Source organism: Helianthus annuus, chromosome 2, assembly GCF_002127325.2.
Source record: "Helianthus annuus cultivar XRQ/B chromosome 2, HanXRQr2.0-SUNRISE, whole genome shotgun sequence".
Classification (NCBI taxonomy): Eukaryota; Viridiplantae; Streptophyta; class Magnoliopsida; order Asterales; family Asteraceae; genus Helianthus; species Helianthus annuus.
This window is the reverse complement of record NC_035434.2, coordinates 163,007,154-163,034,187: the sequence shown is the minus strand read 5'-3', so window position 1 is coordinate 163,034,187 and position 27,034 is coordinate 163,007,154. Positions and strand designations below refer to the sequence as shown.

At 35.3% G+C, this 27,034-nt stretch overlaps 3 protein-coding genes across 4 annotated transcripts; 1 reads left to right on the top strand and 2 right to left on the bottom strand.

Annotated features, from left to right (window-relative positions):
• The first annotated feature begins 217 nt into the window (after nt 1-217).
• On the top strand, nt 218-2,793 carry LOC110918681 (glucan endo-1,3-beta-glucosidase 14). Its single transcript, XM_022162958.2, has 3 exons — nt 218-391; nt 1,474-2,504; nt 2,589-2,793. Exons 1-3 carry the CDS (start codon nt 349-351, stop codon nt 2,643-2,645), a joined length of 1,131 nt encoding a protein of 376 aa, XP_022018650.1. The 5' UTR covers nt 218-348; the 3' UTR covers nt 2,646-2,793.
• A 3,173-nt stretch (nt 2,794-5,966) lies between these two features.
• Nucleotides 5,967-10,025, bottom strand: LOC110918680 (probable calcium-binding protein CML48). The gene is made up of 5 exons (XM_022162957.2): nt 9,320-10,025; nt 6,749-6,795; nt 6,444-6,619; nt 6,327-6,345; nt 5,967-6,257 (listed from the first exon to the last, which is right to left on the bottom strand). The coding sequence occupies exons 1-5, from the start codon at nt 9,744-9,746 to the stop codon at nt 6,150-6,152; spliced, it is 777 nt and encodes a 258-aa protein (XP_022018649.1). The 5' UTR covers nt 9,747-10,025; the 3' UTR covers nt 5,967-6,149.
• A 5,250-nt stretch (nt 10,026-15,275) lies between these two features.
• LOC110918679 (protein transport protein Sec24-like At3g07100) lies at nt 15,276-25,043 on the bottom strand. 2 transcript variants are annotated; one of them, XM_022162956.2, is made up of 14 exons: nt 24,597-25,043; nt 23,299-23,364; nt 23,039-23,092; nt 22,790-22,962; nt 21,562-21,745; nt 21,329-21,474; nt 21,088-21,242; nt 19,867-19,948; nt 19,660-19,775; nt 19,455-19,553; nt 17,920-18,043; nt 17,013-17,290; nt 16,222-16,436; nt 15,276-15,651 (listed from the first exon to the last, which is right to left on the bottom strand). In XM_022162956.2, the coding sequence occupies exons 1-14, from the start codon at nt 24,922-24,924 to the stop codon at nt 15,440-15,442; spliced, it is 2,232 nt and encodes a 743-aa protein (XP_022018648.1). In that variant the 5' UTR covers nt 24,925-25,043; the 3' UTR covers nt 15,276-15,439. The 2 variants fall into 2 exon arrangements, with proteins under 2 accessions (XP_022018648.1, XP_035841182.1); XM_035985289.1 differs by having other exon boundaries at nt 23,299-23,643; nt 24,597-24,823.
• Nucleotides 25,044-27,034: the final 1,991 nt, after the last annotated feature.

The following is a 27,034-nucleotide window of genomic DNA, read 5'->3' as shown; positions in this document are numbered from 1 at the left end:
CAAGTCGAATCGATTGAGCGGACCTTTGCTCATGCTCGATTCGTTTCAAACCGAAGCGATCTGAACCGAACACCTTTTACAATCAAACAGAATCAAACGAGCAAATTCCAAACATTTTTCGATCGAGCTTCAATCAATTTCAACAGCCCTTACATTTAAAACAAACTAAAATAAATAAACTACAAAAATGGAAACCAAATCACAAGCTCATTAAGTATGCACACACATATCATAACAATATCTTATATATAAATCCACCTCCATTCAATTTCAATCGCTTATTACACCTTCAATCTTCGCCGGAGATACTTCTTCCCCCGGCGGTGAAACCTGCAAATATTATCTCCAATGGCCGCTATTCTATGCACACTTCTACTACTCATGTTTTCAAGTAATCCCTCTTCTTTTTTCTGCATTTAGATAACAAATTCCAAGATTTTCTTGAAAAAAGTTTTGAGTTTAATCAAAGTAATGTAGAATTATTGCATTCTTTTGTGTTTTTTCCTTGTTAAGTTTATAAATTTTACAACTTTAGCTGCAGAATAACATTTAAACATCAAGATTTTCAAGATAAATCATAAAGTTGTGATTTTTCTGTCACCTGTTGTTGCATAAAGTTTATAAATTTAAATGCAAGTTAATTAATTAATTACATCATAAGTTTCTTAAAAATTTAAACTTTGTGGGAAATTAGTAAAATTTCCAAAAGGGTTTTTAAATCTGGCATTGAAGCATGAATCTTTATAAATTTACAAGTCAAAACACACAATTTTATCTACTCCTTGTGTTCCTTAAAACTTTTTGAATGAAATACTTTTTTTATGAGAATTTGTTACCGGAAAACTCACGTGATCTGTCATTCTATCAATACTGTCAATACTCTGCTAACCAATGGGATCAGATAAATGACAGCTTACACCGGGTAGATTGGTTTCAAGAGGTTATAGTAGAAAACCAATTCGAACCCGAACCCGAACCACCTCTTGAAGGTTTAAATTGATGAACTTGATCACAAATTTCACAAAAATTCAACATTTTTATGGGAAATCAACAATTTTCGACAATGGGTTTTGAATCTTTAGTCATAATTATCTTCAAAATCAAATCTTTTTGTACAATGTATTAGATCTTGAATCTTAATTCACTAAAGAGTAAATTACGTTTTTGGCCCCTGTGGTTATATTACTTTTACTATATTAGTCGAAAATAAGAAACTTTAACATATTTGCCCCCATGGTCTCTATAACTAACCATTTTGGGGCCCCCATGGTCTCTATAACTAACCATTTTGGCCCCCATGATCTATAGACTTAGGGGCCAAATAGTTAGTTATAGTCTTATAGAACCATGGGGGCAGATATGTTAAAATTTTTTATTTTGGGCTAATATAGTAAAAGTGATATAATCACAGGGGCCAAAAACGCAATTTACTCTTCACTAAAACAATCAAACTTTCTTGAATTTTGTTTACAGGATCATTTACTAGTACCTTAAGTCTTGGAGTTGGGATCAATTACGGACAAATCGCGAACAATCTCCCCACTCCATCGCGCGTTTCGGCCCTTTTGGAATCCTTAAACATCAGCAGAGTGAAACTATACGATGCAGACCCGAATGTACTAACCGCTTTTGCAAACACAAACGTCGAATTCATCATCGGTTTAGGAAACGAATACTTGCAAAAAATGCAGGATCCTCAACAAGCCCAAATATGGATCCAACAGAAGGTACAACCTCACATTTCGCAAACTCGAATCACATGTATAACGGTCGGAAACGAGGTTTTAGGAGGCGTAGATCCTCAACTACCGCAATACCTTGTTCCCGCGATGAAATCGATGTATCAAGCGTTAGTTAACTTAGGATTGAACTCGCAAGTGTATGTTACAACCGCGCATTCGCTTCAAATCTTGAAAACTTCGTTCCCGCCTTCGAACGGTGCGTTTCGCGATGATTTGGTTCAGTATATTCAACCGATTCTTGCGTTTCACGCGATGTCGAATTCGCCGTTTCTCATTAACGCGTACCCGTACTTTGCGTACAAAAGCGACCCGAAAAACGTTCAGATTGAGTACCTGCTTTTCGAGCCGAATTCGGGGACAGTGGATCCGAATACGAATTTGAAATATGATAACATGTTGTATGCGCAAATCGATGCGGTTTATTCGGGTATAAAGGCGTTGGGTCATAGTGATGTTCAAGTGCGGATTTCGGAAACCGGGTGGCCTTCGAAAGGTGACGTGGATGAACCGGGGGCGACGGTTGAGAACGCGGGGATTTATAATAGAAACTTGTTGCAAAGAATGCAAGCGGGACAAGGGACGCCGGCTCATCCGTCACAACGGATAGATATATACGTTTTCGCGCTTTTTAATGAGAATATGAAGCCCGGGCCAACGTCCGAGAGGAACTACGGGTTGTATTATCCTGACGGTACTCCGGTTTATAACCTCGGTGTTCAAGGGTATCTTCCTCGTATCGATTATTCATCTTCGGCGAAAAATGTAAGAAAATTACGTTTTTGCCCTTGTTTTCGGGTTTTTTATAAAGTTTTTTTTAACTTTTTTTTTTTTTTTTTTTTTTTGCAGGCATTGTGCATCTTTAGGGTTCTTGTTTTGCTACTTGGATCCTTACTCATTGCTTAAACAGATTGATATTTTATTCTAACTTTACATAGAAAGCTAAAAAATGCCTAAATAGGGTAGTCAATGGAGGTAATGTACAACTCAATTTTCTTCAACTTTAGGGACATATTTGTTGAAAATCTATTTATTTCATGATTGGTTGAAAATCCACACAAATAAGTTACATCAGGGGTTCAAACGAGCCGAGCCCGAGCTCAGCCAGGCTTGAGCTCGAGCTCGGCTTGATTCGAGCTTTGTTTTTAAAGCTCGAGCTCGGCTCGTTTGTATTTTATCAAGCTCGAGCTCGGCTCGGGCTCGGCTCGTTTATTATCTATTAATTAGTATATTAAATAAAAATAATATTAATAATAGACTTTTTAGGCTTGCGAGCTTGATAAGTAAAGCTCGGACTCGGGCTCGTTTACTAAATAAGCTTATTTTTAGGTTCGAGGTCGGCTTTTAAACAAGTTTAAATAAGCTCGGCTCGACTCGGCTCGTTTACACTAAGGCTCGATAAGGCTCGACGAGCCTAACGACCTTCACATGTGAGGCTCGATAAACAAACGAGCTTTGTTTTGAGGCTCAAGCTCAGCTCGGGCTCGATAAGGCTCGGCTCGTTTCGAGCTTTTTCTCGAGCCGATCTCGAGTAGCTCCTCATTTGCACCCCTAGTTACATATGTAAGCTTATAATTATTTCATCATAGCACTCATTTCCAGGGCCGGCCCTGAGCAAGTGCCGGGTGGGCGTCGGCTCAGGGCCAAAATCATAAAAGGGCCCGAAAAATTTTCAAATTTTATATATTTTATATATAAGTTATATATACCGTATGATACAAAACAGGGTTAAAAAATCAGCTTGTTCTAGTGGTAAGTAACCTCCATTTTGAAACATAGGTCCCGAGATCGAATCTTTTCTCTGTTCCACTTTTTATTTTCTTATTTTCAACTGAAAATTGAAGTTCACAGTATATGCATTTTTTTTTCTTTTTTTCCAATTGGAAATTGAACTTCACAGATTATTTAAAATGTATTTTCCTTTTAATTAAAACTGTTATTGATAATTCATTAGTATTTTATTTGAAGAAAGTGTATTTTATTTTTATGTACGTGTGAGTACGTTTTGACATAAATGATGTTTGGAAATAAATTGGGTCAAATATAATACGTTTTTATTCGACATTATAAATTTAAGTTGCCATACATTTTAACGTAAATTTAGTTCAGAAACGATTCGGGTCGATTGTAGTCTATACTTTATCATGCCACATATGACGCCACCGCACGTGTTTATTTAATGTACGTTTTAAGTAGGTCTACATTTCGACAATTGTATTTGTAAACAAGTCGGATCAAATGTAATACATTTTCATTTAATGGTATGAATTTGGATTACTCTACGTTTCAACCTAAATTTAGTTCGGAAACGAGTCGTGTTGACTGTGGTCTATAATTTACTCGTCACGTATGGCGTTGCTACAATATGTGGCAGGTAAAAAAGATAGTATTATATTTAATTGAAACTTTGAATAATATGGTATAATAGGGTGGATAGGGCCCGGTTTTTTGTCTCGCTCAGGGCCCAAATTATTTTTAGCATTTTCGGAGACGGCCCTGACTCATTCTTAAGTCAAAATTCCAACCATTTGTATAATCCCAATAAATTCTTAAAAGTAGAAGTAATTTTCCTTTTCCCACTTGCAATCATATATTTTTTAATTAGAATCCAATTTTTCACAATATTCTTGTTTTCAAATTTACAAAAGTCTAGGAAAAAAGAGGCAACTTTTTATAACCATTTTTTCATTTTTTTAAACAATATTAAAAATATTATTATAAGAATAAACTTGTTTTATTGCATTTTGTTTGTTGTTCCTTATAATAATCATCTAACCATCTAACGATACCGTTATTTACAGGTGAAATATTACACGGATAGCTGACGACTTATGCCATTGGCTACCGCCTAGCATCACCAAGAACCGTCACACCAACACTTCCGAACTTGTATTTAGCAACATGTATCTAGCATTTCATTCATAAATATATATAGAATATTCATCAAAATGATTCATTAACAATAATGTCTACATTCATACAAAGAAATGATATATTTTTTCAGTTTTTTTCATGAGTTATTATATTATTATTGTATAGTTTATTTATACCTTAGGTTTATTCATTCATTCTTTTGAGAGTGATTAAAATAACTAGATAATGAGATGACGATATGCGGGTCCCACATGGGGATCAGGACATGTGAGGGTTGAAGAAACAAAATAAATGGTAAGCATGTGTATGGGTCAATTCCAGTTATGAAGCTGACATGGGCCTCAATAGTTATTCCATTTTATTTTATCATTTTCCATACATTTAAAAGTGTAAGACACTTGCAAATAAAACTATAGATACATGTATATCTAGTAGAAATAGGATCATATACAAACACTCTTCTAGTCCTTAGCAATTATTAAAAGTGACAAGTGTAGATGCAAATTCCCTACATGGCCCGGTTCTGGATAGATGATGTTTCACGAGATTATCATCGTACCACCAGCGGAACCACCCGATCATATCCATCTCTACTAGGCAATAATGCCTATACATCAGTTCAAGTGGAAACACAATAAATATGAGAAAAACCTCCTTGTGAAAATCGAACTCAGGTCCCTAAGTCTTATATCACTGCCAAAATGCCATTGGGGTATAATATCATGGGCTACATATATCATTTCTAATAATTTAATAAAAATTATAGATATAAATTTTTAGGACAATTGCATATTTCCCTTTAAAAAACTTTTTAATTGCATAATTAACTTAAAATTAAAATTGCATATATCCCCTTACTTAACTAATAAAATTGCAAATTTACCCATTTTTATTCAAAACAAATTATATAATGACTATTTTACCCTTATTATTACTAAAACTTTTAAAACTTAGATATTTATCCATTTTTACTAGTTTTTGTGGCTTTTAGTAAAAAGCGAAAAAAAAAAGCTAACTAGCGAAATGTAAAAAGAATTGTGAAAAAGCCACAAAAACTAGTAAAAATGGATAAATGTTTAAATTTTTAAGGTTTTAGTAAAAATAAGGGTAAAATAGTCATTGTATAATTTATATTTAATTAAACAAAATCAAAATGGGTAAAACTTGCAATTACATTAATTAAGGAAGTGGATATATGCAATTTTAATTTCAAGTTGGGTAAATATGCAATTAAGAAGTATTTTAAGGGGAAATATGCAATTAACTCTAATTTTTTTTTTTAATTCACTTGCAATTTACAATAATTTGATACATAGCATGATCCAAATCAAAAGGACATTGTTGTAGAAAAAATCAAACAAGCAACAGAATTAACGGTATTGTACAAAACAAAGGAGTAACAGGCAAGAAACACTTTTAACAAACTAACAATGTTTACAATCATATTCATCTCCTTCCAAGTTTACATCTTACTTGACCAAAATTGACACGCGAAAAGCTAAAACGAAGCGAATAATTGCAACGTGTTAAACACGACTATTCAGCTGCCAGAAATGGGATCACCATCGTCATAAACGTCTCGTATGATAGTGTCGCTGAACCCGTGTATCGCGTATCCTTTTCCTTAAACTTCTCTGTCAAACCCTGCAAAAAATGTGTGTATATTATTATACCATCTTTAGACACAAAATGACCTATTTACCCTTTGCTCACCTTCACAATCATGCCACACCTGAAATTTAAATATTTATAAGATTATTAGATTTAGGACAATAAACTAGCAATAAATGTTAAAATGTGGATATAGTAAATTTACGGAAATAGCCTTACTCGACGAAACTATCGAAGGAAAGTTCGACTCTGCGTCCACTTTGGTCATCATATTTCGAGATTAAGAGTTGCAGTACGGAAGGTGGAACCGCATATCCAAGACTGTATAGAGCGTCTCTTAACTCTGCAGCGTCGATTTTTCCGCTTCTGTCCCTATCAAATCTCTCGAAGATAGCCTAAAACCGTATAAAAAAAAAGATACGAATCAAGAAATGCCAAGAAACCAAATATACAAAAATGCCAACAAAAAATAAAAAACACAATATTTCTACGTATACGATAAGGAAATAGGATCGATCACTCACGCGCCATTGGCCAAGACAACTCCATAGATCAGCAAACTCTTTAGGACCTAAAAATAACCAAATATGCAACATGAATATGGGGAATGAAGATAAATGAAAACAACGTATCCGGTTTCATAACTAAAAGAGTTAATTACGCTTTTCGTCCCCGTGGTTTGTTAAAAACAACCATTACAATCCATTAGTTTAAAAATTGCTAAAACAGTCCTTGTACTTTCACTTTTGTAACAATTACAGTCCATTCTCACTAACGCCATCCATTTATTTTGTTGGTTTATTTGAAATGACCATAATGCCCCTGTTATTAAAACTACAATATAAATAAATAAAGAGTTAATTACGCTTTTCGTCCCCGTGGTTTATTGAAAATAACTATTACAGTCTATTTAGTTTAAAAATTGGCAAAATAATACCAATACTTTCACAACTTCCACCTTCAACTCACCAACAATGGCGGTTAACAGCTTCATCTATCTACTATCCTTCACTCTACTCTTCACTGTCTCCGTTACTTTAGATCCAGCCGGAATATCACCTGCTCCGGCTCCACACCCTCTCCATTTCATCCATCTTAAACATCTCCTACCACCACACACACATACGTGAACGATGACCACCTTCACCACCCATTCTGACTACCACCGTCATGAAACTACCACCCATCCCTACCCCTACCCCCCATCCCATGGTCATTCTCTTCAAACAAATCATCAGCCAACTCCTTTTTTACCGATGAATTCTACCAATTCCGACCACTACACACACAGGGCACCGCCCAGCCTTCATCTCCTCCCCACATTTTTTTTGGGTAGGCCTCAAGTTTTTCCCACCGACGTCGATTGTGATGGGGAAAATTAGGTGGCCGGCGATTTCGATTGTGATGGGGGAAAAAGTTAGGTGGTTGGCAATTTCGATTTTGGTGTAACCGGTTGACGGAGACAAATCTGACGCCGGTGGAGGTGCCGGAAGAGATCCGGTTGACGTTGATACGGCGGAGAGAAGCGGTGGTGAGACGGAGTCGTTGGAACTGTTGTACAATAGGGTTTTTGGCTTGTACTTGTAGGTAAAATCATATATAAACCTTATTTATAGCTATATTTTGGATAAGTGATGCTAAAAACTTATGGGATATATATAAAAAAATATATAATCACTTTGCGCCTCGGGTACGAAAAGCCCACCGCTTTTGCGCTTTGCGCTTCGCGCCTCGGTTTTAGACCTCGTCGCTTTTGTGCGCCTCTAGCTTTTTAAAACCAAGGGAGCAGGTGATGTTCTGCCAGGATCTGAAGAAACGAGGAGAGTGAAAAGTAAAATGAAGGATATTGGTACTGTTTTGGCAATTTTTAAACTAACGGACTGTAATGGTTATTTTCAACAACCACAGGGACGAAAAACGTAATTAACTCTATCTCATACATCGTTATTGGCATTACAATGTATAACAAGATAAGTTCATGTTCATCGTTCAATGAGACTATTCAAATTACTAAGATTTGATAGAGGACTTTGGGACAAGAAGTCAGGATTTAACATCTTGAACTGGATCAACATGATTGAGGATCTCAAAATAATACGATTTGGAATCAGAATTGGAGCAAAAACAATTAAGGGTGTTTCTAATTTTCTATATATACACCACTTTTCAGTGGTGATCCGTGGTACCTGTCAATCGTTTCGTTTCGGTTTTTAAACATGTGTTTAGGTATTGGCCACTCCAGTTAAACGGGCGTATAGCTATGTAATTTCCATATAAACGGCCATATAGCGTTTAACCCTCGGGTTTCACCTTTTAAATAGCTGTATAACATCAAATCAACATGGGTGTTGAATGTTGATATTAGTGTCATATATTGAATATTCTGTGCATGAATGCTTGTTTGTGTACGTTTGTTTCCATTTGTGTTCATGAACATTAGTCTGGGTTCATTTATGTTCATATGTTTGTTCATAAACGTTTGTTCGTTAAGGAAATGAACGTGTTTGTGTTCGTTGCCTAAAATTAACAAAATAACACGTCCATTTCCTTAACAAACGAACACGAACATAAAATCTCGTCCGGTAAGTGTTCATCAACAGTTCGTGAACACATATATCTCATTAACAAACAACCACAAACAAGGTCTTGTTCGGTTCGTTTGCCACCATATATAAATCCAATAGAATAACCTAACAATCTAACACTCTTAACCTTCATAGCAATTAAACTAACCGAGATCAATCACAATTTATCCCTAACAACCTCCAATAATTTATCATACATACTAGGACTGCAAACGAACCAAACGTTTGGCGGAAAGTTCGTTTGTGTTCGTTTGTTTATTAAACAAACAAACACGACAAGAAATTTCGGATTTTTAGTTAAATGAACGAACATGAACATAGGCCGCGTTCGTTCATTTATGTTAGTGAACATTCGGTAACGTGTTCGATAGTTCATTAGTGTTTTAAGTTTTTATATTTTATTAAAATACTTCAAAATTCCGACAAACAAAATATTTAATAAATGTCAGTGTATTAACAAAATATTACTGTATTAAATATTAAAATATTTAATAATATTTATATACATACCAGTTCTGAAAGGGTCAAGGGGATTCCGAAACTGAAACATGAGCAACCGGATAGTCCGAATGCTAAACTTCTGGTAAGCAGAAATAAGCGCCTGCTGCAATTCTTTCGCATCTATAAACCCACTCCGATCCAAATCCACCATCTGAAAGCTCCGAATAACTTCCGGGTGCGTACCCGGTGGAAACGACGGTGCCGGCGGGTACCCGTATTGCCCACCACCAAACCCGATTGAACTATTCGGGTTCTGGGTCTGATTCTGATTATGCCCGTAGTTATTATTGTACCCGTACGCAGGTTGTTGAGATTGTACCGGTGGTTGTTGGTATGGGTAACCGACACCGGGTTGTGATCCGGGATGTGAAGCGGGTTGTGGGTGGGGCTCCGGTGGGGCAGATGGGGCGGTGTTGTGACCGTAATACGACGACATTTGATTGGGTTTGTGATTATTGAGAAAAACTGAATTGGGGGAATGATTTATTGGGGGAAATTGAAGAGATTGGGTTTAGATTATACGCGTGACAGTACTCGGTTTGAAGGTTGAATGAAAATTGAAAACATTTGGTGAAATCTTCTTGTTGTTGGTTTCGTTTGCAAGAGGATGAGAAGTTTGATTTGGATCAATTTGTTGTTTTTTTAATATAAAATATAAAGGCATTTTAGATATACATGTATGATGTATGAACTTCGAAACAGAATTATCATGCCAAGTCTAGAAAGGGATATGGATCATTATCAAGTAATTCAATAGTTTGAAAGAGTTAAGATTAGTGGTCCACAAGAAAAACAAGTGAAATAAATGGAGAAAATAATGACAATGGAATAATTATTATTGTTCATTCTTAAGCTCATTCATTTAGTTATTTAGGTCATGTTTGGCTAAGTTTATTATAGTAAAAAAGAACTTTTGGGAAAATGACTTTTTGAAAATGAGTTTTTAACAAAAGTGTTTGGATTAGCTTATTGATGTAAAATAACTAAAATGGGCATTCTTTTAGATATAAGGGGGTAAAGAAGGGGTATATTGGTAATTTGTAGTTTGAAAAGTTAAAAGCTAGCCAAAAAGTCACAATATTGTGACTTCTTGAAACCTCCTTTTTCTTCTTTGCAAAAAGCCATTTCTAAAAGGACTTTTGGCTTAGCCAAACACAAAAACAACTTATTGGCTTTTTGATAAGTCAATAAGCCAATAAGTTGTTTTAAAAAACTTAGCCAAACATGCCCTTAGGTAGCGATTGGTATGCTGAGATATTAAATGAAATGGATCATTGTAATATAAACAAAAGAGTGTTTGGTTGTTAGAGGGAATAAAATCACTCGTTACATCAGGCATTCCATTACCTCAAAATCATTCTATCCATCACCACTATTTTTTCCATTCCATCACCCTTCACTCTTCATTAACAAAACTACAACCCACCAAAGTTGCAACCACCCAACAGCACCACCTCCACAGCCGCCACAACCGCCACCGTGACTACCGTCGCCACCACCCACCACAGCCGTGACCACCGTCGTCGCCACAACCCACCTCCGCCCCTGCTGTCACCCACCACCACCACCTCCGCCGCTAACCACCGTCACCCACCGCTGACAACTCTGCCCCTGTCGTCACCTGCCACCACCCACCACCGTCGTCCGACGACGCCATCCACCTTTGCCGCCACCCAGTACCGACACCATCACCGCCACAGCCGCCACCCACATCCGCCTTCGACGCCACCGCCACCCACCTCTGCCACCGACCACCATCGTCGCCGTCACCCACCACCATTGTCGATATTGGCAGTGGTCGATATTTTTTTGCGGGTGGTCGGTGGCGGAGGGTGGCAACGGTGGTGGGTGGTGGTGGCGGGGGCAGAGGGTGGCGATGATGGCAAGTGGGGACGGCGACGGGTGGCGATGGGGACGGTGGTGGTTGGCGGCGGCGGTGGGTGGCGACGATGACGAGTAGCGGGTGGTGGTGATGTAGTGTGAGAGATGTGGATAGAATGAATTTGAGGGAATTGAATGCTTTATGTAATGCGTGATTCCATTACCTTGACCAATCAAACATATTTTTTTTCATTCCCTCGCAATAGTCTATTCATAACTTTATTATTTTTTAAATAATCATAACTTTTTCATACGTGAATATTAAAAAAAATACACCATATAAACGAGAATTTTATTCTCTTTAATTTGAAATGATCATAACTTTTTATGCGTTAATATTAAAAAAAAAAAAAGTTATACAACAAACACAAAAATTTTATTCTCTTTAATTCAAGTAAGCTATTGCTATAGTTTTTTTTTTAATATTATATCTAACTACTATAATAAAAGAAACCAACTTTTGTACACGTGTCATTCATTGAAGGTATCCTCAAATTTATATTTATCTAAATAAATAAAGAGTTAATTGCTAAAATCGTCCCTGAGGTTTGGGCACGTTTACCATTTTCGTCCAAAATGACACTTTTGTACCAAATTGCCCCCAACGTTTGTAACTTTTTGCCATTTTCATCCAAACCACTAACTTAGTTTATTTTTACTGTTAAGTTGAGGATATTTGGATGAAACTGGCAGATATAAAACCACAGGGACGATTTTTGCAATTTACTCAAACCCTTTTTAATTTCTTTTATTTATTTTTTTTTGTTATCATATATAATAAAAAAGAATATACATCGAGGTTTTAGAAAAAAAAAAGTTAATACTTTTGTCACATAATTTTTATAAATTTTCATCCAAATCACTAACTCAGTTTATTTTTTCTGTTAAGGTGAAAGATGTTTTAAATTTTACAAACTGTGACAAAAATTAATTTAAAGCTTCTTTATATAAATCAGTTTTATAAAGAGAAAACGTCATTGGTGTGCAACACATAACAATCGATTACAACTTTTAGTATTTATCAGTTGTAGATATAGAAAAAAATTGTAAAACGTTACATATTTTTTAAATGTGTTGAGCACCTAGGAAATATGTTGGTAGAAATAAAATATTTATTTAATTAAGATTATGAGTGTAACTAACTAATACTTATTCTGAGTGTCTTGAGTAAAGAAACTTTTGGTTCATAGCATTATAATTACAATTTGGTGGGTAATTTTAAGGTTTGGTAACGATACGTTGTTTGATAGGGGGGGTGGGTGAACTGGCATCTGTTTTTCCTTAGGAGTGAATTTAAAAGAGTAGAAAATAAATTACAAACTTGGTACATATGATAAGATTTTTTTATTTGACCTTTTTCAATAAGGTCACCAGCATTTTAGTTTTATAAAATTTAGAGGTTTAAGTAAATTTTATTTTTATAAAACTGATCTATATAAAAAAATAGAAATTAATTTTTGTCTTAGTTTATAAACATCCTTCGCCTTAATAGAAAAATTAACTTAGTTAGTAGTTGGATGAAAAATTATAAAAATTATGTGACAAAGCTATTATTTTTTTTCATATAAAAATTGCATGTATATTCTTTTTTATTATATATGTAACAAAATTAATTAAATAAAAGAAACTTAAAAGAGTTTGAGTAAATTGCCAAAATCGTCCCTATGGTTTTATATTTGCCAGTTACATCCGAATATCCTCAACTTAACAGAAGAAATAAACTAAGTTAGTAGTTTAGATGAAAATGGTAAAAAGTTACAAACGTTGGGGGCAATTTGGTACAAAAGTGTCATTTTGGACGAAAATGGCAAACTTGCCCAAACCTTAGGGACGATTTTGGCAATTAACTCATAAATAAATAATAAATTAATATTAAATCTTATCATACTTTAATAAAATATTATCCTCAAATCTAAATTGTTAATTTAATATATTTTTAAAACAAATACCTCTCTTATCTACTTATCTTATATTAAACATATAAATAATAAATTAATATTAAATGTTTTCCTAATTATTTAAAAACATAACTTTTTTTTATTATTTGGTATACAAAATTATGTTTATTCAACTCGAGTAAAACGCGAGGTTTTTAAGGATATAATTTTTTTTTTTATTATTTGGTAGATTTTTCAACCCGACTATACACGAGTTTTTTTTTTAAAGATACGACGTTTTTAGTATTTAATATACAAAATTACATTTATTTAGGATATAATTTTTTATGGTAGATTTTTCAACCCGACTATACACGGGTTTTTTAAAGATACGACGTTTTTAGTATTTAATATACAAAAATACATTTATTTAATCTGTGTAATACACATGGTTTTTAAAAATATAACTCCTTTTTATATCTATTCAACACGTGTAATATACGGGGTTTTTAAGGATCTAATTTTTTTATTATTTGGTAGATTTATTCAACCCGATTATACACGAGTTTTTTTAAAGATACGACGTTTTTAGTATTTAGTATACAAAATTACATTTATTTAATCTGTGTAATACACATGGTTTTTAAAGATATAACTTTTTTATTATTTGATATATAAAATCACATGTATTTAACACGTACAATATATAAGGTTCATAAAGATATAAGTTTTTATTATTTAATATATAAAATTACATTTATTTAACCCGTGTAATACACGGGGTGTCTTAGGATACTGTAAAAAAGACATGTTTAGTGAGAAGCGTGAGAATGCATAAAAATTCATATGTAGCCATCATGTTATGGACTTACACATAATGTTTTGCGTTGTTTTGGCAAGAAAAACACTAAACATAACAATTTAAGACACCACGCAATGAATTCTAGCCTTCTAGGCTTAAAACTTAAAACACCATGTCAAGAACATTAAGTAGTGTGCTTTAAGTGTTAAATAGTGTCTTTTAAATTTCACGTCCATAATATGTTTCATTGTGTTTTAAATTGTTATGTTTGGTGTTTTTTTTTGCCATAACAACAAAAAACATCATGCCTAAGTTCAAAAAATGATGCCTACATGTCAATTTCTATGCCTTCTCACACTTCTCACAAAAAGAGTCCTTTTTACAGAAACCTCACCCTATACGGGGTTCTAACCTAGTTATTACATATAATAGTGATTACATAATGTTACGTAATAAAATTATTTACTATACCTTATATTTAGAACAAACATAACCTTACATGATTTATATACACTATGTGATTGCATACCGTTACCTACATAGACTTTGCACATGCTGTTATTTTTTATGCAAAGAGAAATAATGTTTGAATACATCCCAACAAAGTGGGATGAGATGCAATTATAGACTAGCCGAAATTAGCCGTTCAAAAAAAAAAAAAAAAAAAAAAACTATAGACTAGCCACATGCAATTATTAGCCAGTCATTGTCACCATATGGTTGGTCCATATATAAAGTCCGATATAATGGAAATATTGTATAAATATAAACTAAAAGTCACACGATAACCAATTATTAGTCGGTCACAAGCAAACAACTTCTTTTCTCTCGAAGAATCTAGTCACAAGATATTAGGCCCAAATATGTCCTCAAAGATGTAACAATCAATTAACTTGATAATTAACCAAACCCCATGAAGTGACTAGTAATATTAGTTTTTAACATCCTGTATATCATTTTAGGTTGCAAAATTATTCGAATAATTCCGCTTGATGAAAGTTTTAATCGACCTTGTGGTTGGGCTTGGGCCAGGATGCAGATCAACCCATTAGACCTAACCCGGCCCACATTCTATAGAGTCCCTCTAGATACATGCGAACCAACAGTCTGGACATATACACATGGTGCTTCAATCTAACTTCTTAAACGGTCAGATGCAGTCTATGCTGCTTCAAGACCGGTCCCCAACAACCGATTACAAAAAAAAAAAAAAAAAAAAAAAAAAAAACATGAATACAAGGCGTTCGCCAAAACCATGTGATCAGGGCCACACCCACATCCGATCAAGGTTCACGCCTTGTCCCATAAAGATTGCACAATCGACCAAAAAACATGGCCTAGGGCAAGGCGTTGCGTTTAGACTCCCACCGTCATGGTGGCTATATAAATTTATCCGCTAAGGCGGTTAACCATCAACTCAACATGTTATTTATTCCAAAAAATGTGTATACTTCCTCATTTTGATCACTAATCTTGGGTTAGTCCTTGTTACACAAAACTTGTCTCCGAAAACAAACTTTCAAAACTCTCTCGCTAGGTACAACCCTTGATGCAATATGTACAAGTCTTCTACTTCATGTACTCTAACACACTCTGACTGATCTCCTCCAAAAAGGAAACAAAGCCCATCGCATTTGCGAACCCACCTCCATCCACATCTTGTTCTTCAATTAGATAACTCTCAAACACGGATGCATCCTCTTGACCGCCTCTAATAAACATCAGTCTAGGAGTAATGCTTCGTTCTTGTTTCACTTTGTTTATTGTTCTTCTCAACAAACCTATAATTTGAGTCAAACAAGTTTATTTAGAAAAGAGTTAACAGTCATTTTTGTCCTTGTGGTTTGTCCAATTATGCCAGTCTAGACCAGATTTTAATTTGTACCGTTTCCGTCCCTGACATTCTTGAAACATGCCAGCTCCGTCCAAAAAACTAACGTTTGTTAAAACCTACCGTTTAATGAAGGGTAAAACTGCTGTTTTCCTTTTTCATTTCCCTTTTTTTTCTAAACCCTATTAATAGGGTTTAAGAAAGAAAGAAAATAAATAAAGGAAAATGACATTTTTACCATTCATTAAACAATAGGTTTTAACAGACGTTAAGTTTTTGGACAGAACTGGCATGTTTCAAGAATGTCAGAGACAGAAATGGTACGAATTTGAAATTTGGCCCGGCATAATTGGACAAACCGCAAGGACGAAAATGGCACTTAACTCTTTAGAAAACAAGAAAAACCTTTCAATAGAAAACAAGAAAAACCTTTCATAAAAGGTTTTATCCATTAGAGATTTAAAAAAACAGAACCCATTCATATAACGTTTTTTGAAAGAAAAAGGAATCAATGACTTACAGTCATGTGGTGGAGGATAAGGAAGTGTAGGGTCAGCCGTAGAGGAATAGAATACAATCAAGGTTGTGAATGCATCAAGGAAAAATATCGGACTTTCACTCGTCATTAAAGCAGCCCGGCTCAATGAATGGCGAGGATACGCTAGTTTATCAGGATTTGCATATGATGTCAAAAGTGGATATATTGCACGGTGAAGAGAACTCGGTTCCAGCCCACTGCAACAATTAATTAAAATAAATATTAAACCTTAGAATGGGGAATATAATCAAACATATGGCAAGTAATTAGTATAATTTTTAAAACTTTAAGCTACAAACTTATGATAATATTGAATAATGAGAAAAATGCCATTTCGTCCAATGAGGTTTGGCCAGTTTTGCGACTTTCGTCCAAAGGTTTGTTTTACCGCAATTGAATCCAAAAGGTTTGAAATCTTGCCATTTTCACCCAACTCGTTAACTCCATCCATTTTGTCCGTTAAGTTAGGGGTATTTTGGTCTATTTTGATTTAGTAAGGGTATTTTGAATACCTGTACGTTATGCTAAGTGCTTGTACATAAAGCGAAAAAAACCGAATTGCCCTTTAAGTTAGCAAAAAAGACGGAAATGCCCCTGATTTAACGGACAAAAACTGATGGAGTTAACGAGCCGGAGGAAAATGACAAGATTTCAAACTTTTGGATCCAGATGCGGAAAAACAAACCTTTTGACAAAAGTCGCAAAACTTGCCAAACCTCAGAGACGAAAATGGCATCTTACTCTTTGTTAAAAGTAAATTTACCATAGCGTACCTGAACAAGCATTGAAGGTAAATCCGATAATCAGGGTGAATGCCTTCTTCATGAAAACGCAAAAGAGGGTTTCGAAGTAAAGCAAATACTAATCGAGGTAAAGCTTGTAGTTGTGGACATTGAGAAAATGTGACATCAATAAGTGACCCCGTTGAGCTTCTAAACTCACTGGAAGCAATTTTGCATACGTCGTTATATTGAGCTGTAAGAATTACAAGCCAATCATGTAGTAACATCCTGCCTTCTCTAACTCCTTCGCTAAGCGAGGCTAGTATCACCTGTGACGATAGTGCACAGTAGTCAGATTAGATATTACAAGATGCAAATTATCACATCCAAAACTTTTGAGTAAATTGCCATTTTCGTCCCTGAGGTTTGGCCAGTTTTACGACTTTCGTCCAAATGTTTTTTTTCCGCATCTGGATCCAAAAGGTTTAAAACCTTGCCATTTTCATCCGGCTCGTTAACTCCATCCATTTTTCTCCGGGTATTTGACTATTTTCGTTTTTGTGTAAACTTAAAGGGCAATTCGGTCTTTTTCACTTTATGTACAAGCATTTAGCATAATGTACGGGTTTTCAAAATACCTTTACTAAATAAAAAAGAGGAAAATACCCCTAACTTAATGGAGAAAAATTGATGGAGTTAACGAGCCTGATGAAAACGGCAACAAACCTTTTGGATCCAGACGCAGAAAAACAAACCTTTGGACGAAAGTCGCAAAAAACTGGCCAAACCTAAGGGACGAAAATGGCATTTTACTCAAAATTTTTAGATAAAAGGAAAACGGGTTGAACAATCAGGCTGTTCCAACTTGAGCATGTTTTGATCTGTTGTTGACCACCCCATTTGACCTGCCCGTTTTGCCAAATGTAAAATTTATGTATAAGGTTGTAAAGAACTTTACCTTGTGAACAAGTATCGAAAGAACAACTTCAGGATCGACACTGTCATATAACTCATTAAAGTTACGTGCAACTCCAAACTGCATTGTTCTTATTCTAAGTCGCCTTTTGATAGTGTATTTTGATCTGCATAGACACGTTACATTTGTATAAACAAAAAAATACTCAATAATCAGTTTTGAATGTTTAAATAAATATATTTTGCTTCATTTTTTGATTATTTGGTTATTTATGGGCCAAATAACCAGTTCTTACCAGCTTCAACTAAACTAATTATCTAATGGGAAAACAGAATTTTCTACTTAAAATTTTTTCAAACCTAATTTTAGAGACTTATCTAGCTACTCACATGCTGACATGCGGCGGCCACTTTTCTTTTCTCAGTTATCTTTTAGTGTATATTTTCGTTTACACGCCCTGCACTTTAATCAGCCTATTGTTTCCCCCATTTTGTTTAATTAAATTACTTTTGTACCCCTGAACTTTAATAAAGTTATCATACAGGCCCTTAACTTCAATAAAGTTACGTTTTCCCTTCTTTGACAACTACACCGTGTACCAAGACTGTATTGTTGTACTGAATACTACTGATACCACCACAACGTGCGGAGTAAAATACTAAAGTTATCATACAGTCCCTAAACTTCAATTAAGTTACTTTTTACCCTTCTTTGACAACTACACCGCATACCAGTACTGTACTGATACACCACAACGTGTAGGATAAAATACTAAAGTTATCATACAGTCCCTAAACTTCGATAAAGTTACTTTTTACCCTTCTTTGACAACTAAACTCCGTGCTAGTACTGTGCTGATACCACCATAACGTGCAGGTAAAATACTAGTTATCTAATTGATGTGTGCCATGTTCGATTCCATTTTCACAAGCCATTTCCTCACGTTGCAATTACTTCATGTGTTTCCATTGTTTCCTATTTTTATCTTGCTTCCTACTATTTTCTTTTGAGGTTAATCCACTCAACGGATTATTTATCCCAAATCCGATTGGTACATATCAATCGGATTTGGGATAAATAATCCGTTGAGTGGATTAACCTCAAAAGAAAATAGTAGGAAGCAAGATTTGAGATAACTCTCTCTTAATATTTTTCATTCATAATCTTGACTCAAATAATAAGTGCCATTTTATAGGCTTACAAAAGCATCAGAAAAGAAATATACTAACAAACTAAACCCACTAACTAAACAAACCTAATGTTACGGACTCAAATATGCAAAACATGAAAGAAATGGATATGAACGTGAAACGTGGCACACATCACTAATTATAACAACTTCAAAGTTCAAACACTCAAACCACACAAGCATGTCCAAAAACTATCTTTTGATTACATCTAGTTATTTAAATCTGATCATTCATCTTCACAAAATTGCTTTCCGAAACACACATCCAAACACCCCTTAGTTTTGATTGGCTGGTGAGTACCGACAACGGGTTATAAATTTATAATTGAAGTTCATTGGATTTTACAGTTGGAAAGGATATATAAAGTTATAATACAGATATACATACCTACTCGTCAAGCCTGAGCCTGTAGTTGAATGTTCCTCAGGGGGCACCACAACAGTATACTGGAAAGCCAATTGTAACATGGGAAGCTCGGAAGTGTGTCTGCACATAATTGATCCAAAAACATCAGGCTTATGATACTTATACAATGGAAGCTACTAGAACGAAGTATGATACTAGATGGCCAGCATGGAATATGAACTTTTACCTGGCAAACCCATCATTATTGACAAAATCAAAGTCATAAGCATAAGTAGCATACGAGTCACAACAAATAACATGCTGAACATTTTCATATTGTGGGTCAGGGAAGAAGTGACCATACTGCAAGCAGATAATTAATGTAGATTAGAACCATGAATAAAAGTATAAAACACAATTTTGTGGTTCCGCAATAGAATGTACAGCAACTCACTGAATTTCCGGTTTTGAATTCAGTGGATGTCCTTAACCGCATGACACAATTGAATGCATATGGACGACTTAACATTCGATACCTACAAAAAAAAAAGAACGTGATTTTGAATAGCCAGATTCAGATAATACTGGTAATAAAGGGGATTGTATATGTGTTTTTAATGTTTGAAGTTGTACTGTATCCTTCGATAATCAGATGTGTTGCAACTAGTATGAAACTATCAATCCAAAACTGATTATAACTATAAGACCCCTGAAACACAAATTCACCCCCCACACCATTTTATCTATAGAGTTAATTACGTTTTTCGTCCTAGTGGTTTGCTGAAAATAACGATTACAGTCCCTTAGTTTAAGAACTGCCAAACAGTACGAGTACTTTCACTTTTGTAACAATTATATGCCACCTCCGTTAACCCCATCCAATTTACCATTAAGTTTTTGGTGGAAAAGACAAAAATAACCCTATGTTAAAAAAACTACAAAAAAACAAGAGTTAATTACATTTTTCGTCCATGTGGTTTGTTGCAAAATAACCATTACAGTCCGTTAGTTTAACAATTGCCAATACAGAACCAGTACTTTCACTTTTGTAACAATTAGTCCACCTCCGTCAACACCATCCAATTTACCATTAAGTTTTTGGTGAAAATACTAAAATAACCCTATGTTAAAAAAAACTACAAAAAAAACAAGAGTTAACTACGTTTTTCGTCCCCGTGGTTTGTTGAAAATAACCATTACAGTCCATTAGTTTAAAAATTGCCAAAACAGTACCAATACTTTCACTTTTGTAACAGTTACAGTCCACCTCCGTTAACACCATCCAATTTACCGTTAAGTTTTTGGTGAAAATACTAAAATACCCTCATGTTAAAAAAAACTACAAAAAAAAAACAATTTTGTAAAAAAATTGATTATTATTTGTAGTTTTTTTACATAGGGGTATTTTAGTCTTTATAAAATACTAACGGTAAATTGGATGGGGTTAACGGAGGTGGACTGTAATTGTTACAAAAGTGAAAGTGGTGGTACTGTTTTGGCAATTTTTAAACTAATGGACTGTAATGGTTATTTTCAACAAACCACAGGGATGAAAAACGTAATTAACTCTTATCTATATCTTGAGATGTCAATCTTTTAGGTAACCTTAATGAGATAAGATGCACAAATTATCTATACGAAGGTTGAAAACTCATTTAAAGCATCCATCACTTACATATCCTGAGGTAGTGTTGAATCATCAGTATTTGGGTACAGAAACAATGAGCCTCCACTATCAATGCTAAGAAACTTTAAGGACGCCAGATCTGTGTACTCATTTGTAACAGCAAGTATGTCTATACAAACACCAGCTTGAACAGCAACTGCAGCCTGTAAAATATCCATAAAAGCACACGTTTTCACAAATAAATATCACATGGAGAACACAAATTTGTAATCAACATTTAGATTAGTACCAAATCTTTGTAAAACGGTGTTTGTTCAGGAAGTAATGCCAGCTCAGCATCCTCTCCTCTGCTAGCATACTGCTCGCCATATCTTCTTGTGTCCAGTTGGCCAGGCCCATAATCAGGAGGCCCAGATAGAAAAGCAAAGATTCTGGCTGCAAATGATTTCATTTTAAACATTCTAATTTGTTTCATGATATTTTTTTATCATGTGAGTACTAAAGGGTAAAGCATAAGCAAACCTAATGCGAAAGTGTTGCCGTGTTCAGATCCAAGGTATGAGATAAGTGATTCCATTGCCAGCCCGAAACCGCGTCCTCCCAGCAGAATTCTATCCAATCCTTGTTCGCCACCTGTACCTGCCCATGACGATGTTGGCCTCAAGGTTTCAAGTGCAGATGCAATTCGATCCTTGCAAGTTTCTACCTGTAGTAAATATAATGGAGCATTGTAAATCTCATCACTTTTTTTACCAATTTAACTTTGATATAAATAAATTAATGAGATAAATATAATTGCAAAAACCATACGAAATATAAGATAATAATCATCGACTAAAACAATTTAGGAGGTTGCATGCATCAATAATACAGTTCAGGAGACTTTCAAGTTTCAACCCAATTATTCTTGTTCCCTATTAGCTAAATTATTTGATTTGACCCATTATATTATATTATATATATAACAAAAGAGGGTGTCTTAGGAATAGTTCCAACCTCTAATTTTTATTATTTTTCTTCATCAAATTTACAACAATGCCATCCAATGTTTTTTTTTTGTCTTTTCTCTTTGTGTATTCAACCCTTCAACTTTTAGCATTGTCACTTACACCCCCTCAGCTTTCTAAAAACTTTGTAAAATGTCATTTTGATCCCCTCGAGTTTTACATGCTTATTTTTATGTACGTGTGTCAAATATAATACATTTTCGTGCTTGCTTCTGTGTACGCTTTTGGTTGGTATACGTTTTGTTCGGAAACGAGTCGGGTCAAATATAATACATTTTAACTAGGTGGTATAAATTCGAGTTACTTTACGTTTCGACTTCGCCACAACGCGAGGTAACATTCTTTAACGTAAGAAACACTATTTTCTTACGTGCTTATTTTTAAGTACGTTCCGTTATAAATCCAAGTTGTTTAGCGTTTGGACATAAATCTTCTCAGTAATGAGTCAAGTCAAATATAATACGTTTTCATGCTTAGTTTCATGTGTGTTTTCAGTTGGTCTATGTTTTGGCGTAAATTTTGTTCGAAAACGAGTCGGGTCAAATTATCGACGGTATAAGTTCGAGTTACTTTAAGTTTCGACGCCGCCGCAACGCACGGCGGGTCAAAATACTAGATTGAGATAAACATAACCTATATTGACCTACCCAGTATCCAAAACTAAACCGTTCAAAATTTCCACCTCTAGTCACAACCAATGATAAACTGATATGGACACCGAAGTAAACTTGTCACTAACTTACTGGAGCCAAAAAGGAAAACAATGGCATAGCATCTTCAAGCTCAATTGATAGGGTTCCATCAGAGTCCGCAGGTAAGAAAACATTTTTCACCACGGGAATTGGTCCTTGCACATCATACAAACCTAATTTGTGGCTGAATGTAGCAAGCCCAAAAAGAGATCCAGGCGCAAGAGCTATAACGAAAACAAGATTTTAGCAATTGAAACTCGTCATATTAAAAGTCTAAGTAATAATGTCATAGTTACCAACCTTCCAGAGCTGCTAACAAAGCACTTTTTGTAAGTTCTAGAAACTCTTCTGAGGCTGCAAAAATAGTAAATGAATGTTCAATAAATACATAAACAATTTCATCTCAGAGAGCTTAGAATACAGCAACGGACATCATCTTTTCTGCCCATTGTTGAAACATTTATACTTGATACTTGTTTAATAATGCATATCCTTTTTTTCTGCCCATAGTTGAAACATGTTCAGTTGACATACAAAAAACATATTCATACAAATCTTACATGCCAAATCAATAGCAGCAACATAAACAGGCCGGGCTTGCATATCCTCCTCCTCAGCACCATCAACTACAACATGGAAAAAACTGAGAATAATTCGCATGAATAATTGAATATTGACATCTATTTCTAAAAAAACTTGATGATTATAAAACAAAAATAATAAAAACAACTTCCACTGTTAGAAACAGTCACTATTTCCTGCAATAGGCTACACTTTCACTGGTATGGAACTAAGTTTACAAATGAATACAGTAGTGTCTAACTGATACAGAACTCAATAACTTCATATAACAGCTTCAATGGACTCCAGTGCAAGAAGAAATATTTGCCAATTCTTGTATTAGCCTACATTTGCATTAATAAGGTGAACTGAATAAAACCTATAACAATGAAGATCTACACTAATCTAACACAGGATTTAGCGCTTAACTATAAAAATAAAACAATACAACAACTTCCACAGTAAGAAACATTCACCAATACCTGCATTAGGCTACATTTTCACTGGTATGAGATTCAGTAAACAAATGAATACAATAAATCCATAACTAAGAGAGACTCAATAACTTCATATAACATCTTCAATAGAATCCAACTTTGCGTTAAAATGATGAATTGAATAAAACCTATAGCAATGAAGGCCTACACTTATCTAAAACATGATTTAGAGCTTAATTACACATATTAATAAAAAAACTTCCACAATAAGAAACATGCAGGATTTTCACTGGTATGTTATTGCGTATACAAATGAATACTGAAATTCTTAACTAAAAACAGTCTCAATAACTTCAATGGACTCCAACTTTGCATTAACACGATCTACACCTCTCCAAAACATGATTCAGAGCTTAATTTTGTAGATCTAGAATCTTAATTGCAGCTCAAAAGCTTTTTCTTAACCGACCTACTCATTTCAATAACCATGCAGGACAAATACATAAATAGAGTGTAGATAAAACAACTTCCACAGTAAGAAACATTCACCAATTCCTGAATCAGACTACATTTTCAGTGGTATGCAATTGAGTATACAAATGATCACTGAAACCTATAACTAAAACAGTCTCAATAACTTCACATAACAGCTTCAATGGACTCCAACTCTACATTAACACGATGAATTTAATAAAACCTATAGCAACGAAGATCTACACCTCTCCAAAACAGGATTCAGAGCTTAATTTGTTAGGTCTAGAATCCTAATTCCAGCTCAACCGATTTGTTTTCTTAACAGAATTACTCAATTTCAATAACAATCCAGGATACTGAGTGTAGATACATAATTTGAAACTTACGAGGCAATTCCAGATCGATGAACGACGACATCGTCTCCGGAGACGATTCCGGATTAGCATGCCTCGCAATCGTCTCAGACGAGAGTCCATTTAGCGTTCCGCAAATCGCACAAGTCCACGCCCACTGTTCCTGATCACAATACGTGTTGTAGTACGCCCAGCAATTCTCGCACCTAGGGATCAAGTCTCCGCCGGATCCGTACAACGGCGAGTTGCCGTTCTCGTCCTTGGCGGCGAACGGCGTCACCGTCACTCCCCACGGTAGTCCCGACGATTCCTGCGCGTCTGGTTCTGATGGAAACCGTAACACCGTCGCTCGCACCGCCATTGCTGGTTGAGATATTTTCTAGGGTTTGGTGTGTGTTTTGGAACTCCGATCGGGTCGGAGAAGATACCGGAGGTGTGTGAGTTCGGAAAAATGAGTTGAGTGAGTTTACTCGATTGCTGACTCAGCTGTTTCTGGGTTTGATGTTACACGTATTGTTGACGAATCACATTGTGCCACGTTGGAATTTTTTGTTGACTGATATGTGTAGTGTAGGATGGGTCGGGTACGGGCAAACGGTTTACGGACTTGACTACTATCATTTCTCCCGTTATGTTTGTTTTTAAGAGGTAAAATGCATGCATCCGTAAAAGAATAGATGGACTAAAATTATGCAGTCTGTTTGAAGAATATTGTTTGTTTTTTAATGTATATAGAAATTTATAAAATGCAGTTTTCTAAAAGCAGCTCCCCTCCTACTGTAATAAAACGTAATTTTCCAAAAATTGATTATTTAGGTTTAGAAAAGGGTTTTTACTTATTTATTTTTTTAAATATATATTTGCCAAACACTCAAATAGTTGATTATCTGATTATTGTGATATCAAGCAACATAATCAAATCCTAACACTATCTTTCAACATCACGTTTTGTTATAGTTAATTATCTGATTCTGATTATTCAAAACGCATAATTTATTTTCAAAATTCAACCCCAAACACCCTCTAAGATTAGGGGAGTGGGGAATTCCATCACTCACAAACATTCAATCAAGTTCCGCCATGTCATCAATCACTATTCTATCACTCACAAGCCTTTTTAGTGGCGGTGGTCATCACTAGTTATGGAATTTCATCACTCACAACTTTTTTTAAATTAGAAATTAACAATAAAACACTAAATTATAAATTTCATTAAAATTAAAAAATAAATTACATAGCAAAATAAAAAACAACTAAACATTAGAAAAAAAAAACTTAAATTAAACGGGTGGCATCTCCCAACCCCACATTTCGCAAATCTCGCGCTTTTGTTGAATTACAACCGACTTAAACGGTTCGTCGAGATTGGCAATTAAAATTTATATAAAGATGAGGGACCTCAATTGCAATTAAAGGAAAGCTGTTTAAAAATAGCTAACAAAAGTTGAGGGGCTAATTTGCACATTTCATCAAAGTTGCTATTAATTCAATTGCATAAAAAGACAAAACAATCTTTGTGGCTAATTTGTTTTCAACGCGTGATATAAACAACGTGTTACAAATTCAACGCGTTAAAAATATGGACGGCGACGGTGTGCGATCGAGTTCCACGCGTGATGTGATGGCCATCACGGACCACCCCCAATACCCTTAGGAAAAACAAAGGTTGAACTCAAATACTAACACTAATCCTTCACCTAAGGGTGATCACGGGTGGTTTAGCCTTGTATCCCCATAACAACGTCTTTAGGTCTTCATTTGGAATGCAAAAACATGAACCAGATGACAATTCAAAGTTTAGTGATCAAGTTTTTGTCTAAAATCACCCAAAAACTAATGTAAGGACCTCATATTTTGAAACCATAAAGGTAGTGAGTTTTTTTTTTTAAAGCAAGAAATGACGTGTCAACTACCGTGACACCGGTCGTTGTGGCCAAGGTCGACTACTTGACCGTCGCCAGCCCCTTGGCTCTCCCAGATGCGCCGAAACCCGACCTCCACCCGCCTGAAGGTACGACAGTGGAATAATCGGTAAAACCTCGCCTCCCATCCAAAACTAACAGGCGCTGCCCGTATTCGTCCTTCACCTGAATGCCACAGAAAATAATGGGGAGAGTGAAAGTCAAACCTGGGTCACAAAAAACACCATAAAGGTAGTGAGTTAATGTTTTTTGAACGTCCAACGTAAGAATCGTCGGGTACTCCGTACGCGACACCCATTGGCCGAAAGGTAGCCCGCGGCAGCCCAACCTGCACGCACGGAGCCCCTAGCCCACCATGCCACAAGTTCTGGGGAAAACCCGACCATGCACCCGCCCGAGAGCACGACAATGCAGAGCCGGTAAAACCCGGATGGATCAGGAATCGAACTCAAGATCATTCGACCAGGAGTCTTTCCCTCATTTCCACAACCACAAGGCTATAAGCTGTGCCAGTTGAAATTGGCACCAAACCTGATATTCTTCCCATAG